The sequence below is a fragment of the Neomonachus schauinslandi genome, chromosome 1 (assembly GCF_002201575.2).
Source record: "Neomonachus schauinslandi chromosome 1, ASM220157v2, whole genome shotgun sequence".
Taxonomy (NCBI): Eukaryota; Metazoa; Chordata; class Mammalia; order Carnivora; family Phocidae; genus Neomonachus; species Neomonachus schauinslandi.
The window spans coordinates 38,551,951-38,557,950 of record NC_058403.1 but is presented as its reverse complement, the minus strand read 5'-3'; the positions used below and the strand labels follow the sequence as shown (position 1 = coordinate 38,557,950).

Here is a 6,000-nt window from a genome sequence, read left to right as displayed (position 1 = left end):
CTCGGAGGGGCTGAAGATGAAGGTGCCCGCGCATGGGCCCCCACTGATTGCCAACCCCTCCCGAGCCCGCGCCCCGCGCGGAGCCCGCGGCCGCCGAGGACCCGCCTTCGCCGCAGTAGCAGCTGGAGCAGCGACAGAGGAGGCAGCTGCGGCGGTGGCGGCGGCGCCCGTCGCCCGAGCGCGTAGAGCGGCGGCGGCAGCTCGGGGGCCGCCGCTGCCCCGGCTGCCATGAGTTGTGCGGAGGTGATGTATCACCCCCAGCCGTATGGAGCGCCCCAGTATCTGCCCAACCCTGTGGCAGCTGCAACCTGCCCCACAGCTTACTACCACCCGGCGCCCCAACCTGGCCAGCAGGTGAGTCACCGACCGGGCAGCCCTCCGGGGGCGGGGGCGAGGGGCACCGAGAGTATCTGTCTGGGACTCGGGCGACGTCCCGCCGGGACGGGCGGCGCGGAGGATGCTCTGGGACCTGCGGGAGCGCCCTTGAGCAGAGAGGAAAAAAAGGCTTCGGGAAGGGACAAGCAGCCTGGTGGACGGGTGGGGATTCGGTGTGAGGCATTACCTGGCTGGGGGCTTCATTGAGCTGTTGTCACCGGAGCTCAGAGGCTGCTCCTCATAGCCACCTTAGCTCTTTGGGCTCAGTTCTCTGACACTCACCAAGGGCATCTGTCTTAGGAGTATGTGAGTAAACTTCCTTTTAAATCAAATATTTTGTTTTCTTTGGAAAGGTGGAGTGTTTCAGGGTTCTCTTGATTAAGAGGATAAAATGTGTCGCCGACATAGGGGAGGCTACCTGGACAGAGAGCTCATGGAATGACCTTTCTGGAACTTTTATGGAACAGAGGTCTAGTGTAACGTCTGTCAAATGTTACTAGAACTTCTCTGTAGAGTCTGTCTTCTTATGACTGTGACTTAGAGGCAGGAATTGATCCCAAACTTCCTCATTCATTTTTAATTCCATCAAAGCACAGAGATGTTATAGTTCAGCCTAGTGGAAGTGTTTCCCCGTTCAAGAGGTAACCTTGGATCACTGGATGCTGGGTCTTCATCAAGCTGAGAGTGACCGAGAATGCTGTGGATAAAAAGGGTTCTGGAACCAGGGAGATGATACAGTTCCTTTAGAAGGGAGAGTAGGGTGTGGGGGAATTTAGCACTAGGTACCCCTGGACATTCCTCTCTGGACACCAACAGAATGTGTGTCAGGCCTTAGTTAGTGCTACAGAGAACACATATGTGAGTATGTGGCACTAGCTTGTACCAAAGTAAGGTCCTCAGGCTCTGGGAATTAGGGAATTAGGGTTGAGTTGGTGAGATTTAAAAAATACAATTTATGCACTCCGGAAATTACCATCCACAGAATTTACTGATTGGGTTTTTAAAAATTTCTTAGGAACCATATGTTTTATTGTGGTCTTGAGGGTTTGGCTCTTTATTATAATTTACATAATTAATTTTGATTTCTGTATTCCCTTTACCTGTTTCTTTGCTAGATTTGTAGGGCTACTCTTCGGAAAGAAATCGTAACTTCAGTGTAGAATTTAGGGACTGTAAAATTCAGCTGATTCTGGAGCACATGCCCCAGAGTTATCTGCAGAACAATATAAGCTTAACAGGATCAAGTAGGGCAAAAGAGAAAGGAACCCCATTTTATTGCTATCATTTATTTATTTATTTTTTAATATTCAGGAGCTTTAGCATTTGAAAACAAGATTACTTTTAGGAAAGAGAATGGGAAAGCATTTTGTAATTTGTGGTCAATGGTGATAGATTTAAAACCTTTTGGTTATGCTGTTTGCTTTTCTTTGATTTTAAATATAAAAGATATAAGTACTGGAGAAAACCAATTGGTACAAATTAGACAAGTGAGGCAAAGAGATACTGGATATCATTTTTATGTGTTTTATAAACACTCAGTCCCAGATGAACCACCCTATTTCCTCCCTTCTTTTCCTCCATCTCAGAGACTGTGGAGGCTCTCAATTGTCAATTGGAATGTGGACAAGCAACAGACTCAGAATTACTAAGCATACAGGAAAGTATTTTTCCCCTTAAAAAATAACTTGAACTATAGAAGTTATGAATAGGGTTTTGTTCTATAGAACTGTGAAAATAATTCCATTAATATATGACTCTGTGGTGGAGGTTAGGCTTATAATACTCTTGAACTAGAAAATGAAATTCAGTATCAGAAAAATTATAAATTACTGATCATAAAATTCAGTTTTCAGTAAGAAATAACTCTAGTACTCTAACTTGTGTAATAGTGCTGCAACTCAATCCCCAAATATCATTCTTTTGCTGAGACCATCAACAAACTGAAGAATGAGGTTTCTTTTCACCTGAATTGTCCACATTGACAAGTTGCACATATTAGTAAATGTCACCTTCACTACACTATAGGTTTCCGTAGGTATCGTTCAAGTAGGTAATTGGCTGACTCAACTTTAAGAACTTAGCTGAGAGGTGTGCTTGGAAATTTTCATGTTACTTTTACTAAAATGGCTTGTTGGAGGTTACTTTTTCTGATGTTGTTAAGTAAAGAAATAGACTATAACTGGCTAGCGAAATAAAGAGACTTGATAGTGTAACTACTGTTCTTTTACTGTCAGGAGTTTATTTTGATGACCTATATTTTCTATTGGAAAAAAGTAAATCAGGAAATTCTTATCAGGCTGACAGCATTTTTAGACTATGTGGTGCGTGGGTGAAGTGGGACTAATATTGACTTGGCTGGCCCTAATGCAGTCATCCGAGAATACATATTTTGGTTGTTTTTTACATTCCATAAGGTTTTATCATTATTATCCATGAAGATTGTTTTCTCCGTCCATGGGAAGTGATCCCTAATAGCATCTTGCCTGGGAGACAAAAATAAAGGCTACCACTCCTACTGCATTTGAAAAATTGATTTGTTGAGCACAAAAAAAGAAAAGCAGAAGACGTGATAGAGTTATAAAGAAAGTTTCACGGTCATTGATAAAATGTTAGAAAAAAACCCAAGCTTTTCAGCTTTGTATTGCTTCTGTAATCAGTTGTAGTGGTGTATCTTTGAGCCCTCAAATCCATATAGCTCAGAAGTCCTTGTAAGTTAGTATAGCATAATAGTCTATTATGATGGATTTTATCCAAAGGTGTATTTTTCCTCTCCATGTATGATCATATAGCCGAAAATTATTTTTGAAATAATAGAATATCATCCTCCAGGCATGTGTACTCTGCTTTATCCTTAAAAACACGGATGTGCACTTGAAATTTTAAATTCAGATTTTCGTCAAGCATATTATGCATTGTACGTGGGTAATAGGTTGGTGTCTTAAAAACACAGTTAACTGCATATATATCGGGCGGCACTATGTGAATCAAAGTAATTTGTAAATATGTCTGCAGAGTAAATTTTATAGTCCCTGACATTAATTCCTAGAAGTTGCTTGGCTGTGAGTAAATCTTCCAGTGTGCTTTATCCAGCCAGGATTTGCTGAGAGATGCTAAGCTCCCTGGTCCACATGCCCACCATCTCTTTAACATCTCCTCAAGAGAACTCTTGACTCAGTCTCTCAGCCCATGCTCCGGAGGCATGATGACACTGCAGAACGTGTCCAGAAAGGAATGTGCTTGCATTCTAACAGTGACAGTAGGAACTAAGAAAAACAAATTTCCAAATATGTGTCAGGAAAAATTGAGGGAAATGACATGAAATCATAGATTCCCTTCATACCTGGGGGACTTCTCATCTTCAATGTAGACAGTCTGTTATTGTCTAAATCTGCCTCCCCCCTCCATTTACTCATAATGTCAACACTAGAAAATTACGTAAAGCTTTCAGAATCGTGTCGTTTATAGATGAGGTGGTGAAAGCAGAAAAAAAAAAAAAGATCGCCAGTTTTCTAATTGTGCATAGGGGCTTTTAACAATTACACTCTGGGTTTCATATAAGTTAGAGCATATTTACTCAGTCCTCTTCAAGGGGGACAGCTGGGCGAATCTGCCTGCATGCTTTCACCTAAAAGAATTAAGTGCTCCTAGGAGGTAGAACTCCAGTTATAAGTTTGTAAGGAGTTTGTTTGTTTGTTTGTTTTTTCCAAACTATTTCTCTGGACTTTGGCGCCTTGGTTAGGTCATAGAATGCTCTCTAATAAACACCCTGAAAAAACATACTTCAATCCCTCCTTTTGCAAATGGGAGAATGGATGCTCACAGGGCTCACGTGGCTAGCCAAAGATTTCAAAGCTAATTGGTGACAAAATTAGGACCATCAGAAGCCATGCTCCCCAACGTAGCATCTTTCCACCATGCCATGCAGTCTCCGAAGCTTTTTCCTTTTTTTTTTTTTTCTTTTTGCTATTGCACAATAGGCTTATTTTTTTCTTTAGTGCTCCAAATCAACTTTTTGATAAAGAAGATTAATATGCAGTGGATTCTTTGGCCTTGGAGCTTGAAATTCTTTCCAAGTCCTTGGTAGTGTACTTTTTTAGTTTAGGCATTCCAAAGTCCTTTTGAAAGCATTTGTATTATGCTAATGACTTTTGCTATCCATTCTGCATCCTTCGTTGATGAGGCAGAATATCCACTTAGCAAATGAACGTTTATTTATTTTAAAATAATCTTCAGGAAGTGGTATTAACAGTCAGCTTTAAGTGCCTCATATATTACTGTTATTCCAATGTAAGTTTAGATTCATTAAACGGAAAGAACACAATTATATCCTAAATAGTCTCAATATACAGCCAACTTATTTAAGGTGGAGGATCCAATTTTCTTGCAACTGTAAGCAAGGACTTAAGTGGACTTATAAGAATTCATACAGGACTTCTTTGAGAAAGAACAGCCCCTATAATTCCACACTACACAAATTAACTTGACTGCAGAGACTTAGAAGCTTAAAGTGCCCCAGAGTTTTATGCTCCCAATAACTTTCCAGCCAGAAAATTCAAAGCTGGAGAAAAAAAAAATTAAACTTTAAAATAACTAAACTAAACTGTTGTCTCTGGCAGTCAACCAGAAGAGAGATTACAATAACGATAGAAAGGGAAGGCTTGGAATCAGTAAAATCATGCATGGTGGAGATTTGTTCACCAGGAAACCAAATGCCCGGACAAGAAGACACTCTTTGTTTTGGACCAATGCAAGGAAGTTTTAGTTCACCTCGCACTTAATAAAGTCTCCCATCCCATGAAGTTGGGGATGGCAGGGACATGTGCCACACCAAAGGAAATAAGGGTGTTCAGAGGGTAGAAGCTTGCCATTGTGCACAGTGACTCTGGGTTATTGCAGCAAAGATGCTGAGCTGATCCCTTTGGGTAGTATATATATTTCTGTCTTGTTACCCTTCTGTGCAAAGGGAATGTTCAATGAGACTAAAAATATTATGCTCAGGATGCTCAGGGCAGAGCCTAAAGCAAACTTGTGCACCAGACTTCCTGTCTGTCATTTTAAAACTTGGGTGGTAAAGTTGGATCCCATTCCCGTAGGCCCTGTTTCCAGCTAGCTTTTTTTTTAAAAAAATCCCAAACTAATTCATCCAGTAATAGATAATAATTTAAGGTATTATCTCCAGAAAAATATTTTCATTTAAGAAACAAAAGCTGTCTGATACTTGAATTTCAGGTTCTGGCAGACACAGTGAAGGAAATAATTTTGGGCAAAACTCTGCCCCAAATCCTTCAAAAAGCACCTCTTTAAGCAGCTGGTTTTCTGCTTTAACTATTCATTTAGGAAGACCCGACAGTGCCTTGAACCAGTAGACCCAAACATCTGCTGCTAAAAATGAGTCATATATGCCATATTTATAGATATCTCAGTGGATACCAGATTTATGCCAATAATTTAAAAGTGTGGTCTGACCTGGGGTAACCGAACTATTTTTCATTCATCTTGTGCTTTAGTAGAGGGGAAGAAAAAGGAAGAAAAGAAAGGAAGAATGACCTAAAGTAAACAGGTGTCCTTTTCTCTTAGAACGCTAATGTTTTAGTCTGCCAAAACACTTGTCCTCGGTGGGTAGAG

General features: G+C 41.0%; 1 protein-coding gene across 1 annotated transcript in view; it reads left to right on the top strand.

The window, feature by feature from the left end:
- Positions 1 to 228: 228 nt before the first annotated feature.
- VGLL3 (vestigial like family member 3) overlaps positions 229 to 6,000 on the top strand; it is a 44,049-nt gene continuing 38,277 nt past the window's right edge. Inside the window, exon 1 of the mRNA XM_021689415.1 lies at positions 229 to 354. Within this exon, the coding sequence (XP_021545090.1) occupies positions 229 to 354 (126 nt within the window). The remainder of the gene's footprint in view (positions 355 to 6,000) is intronic.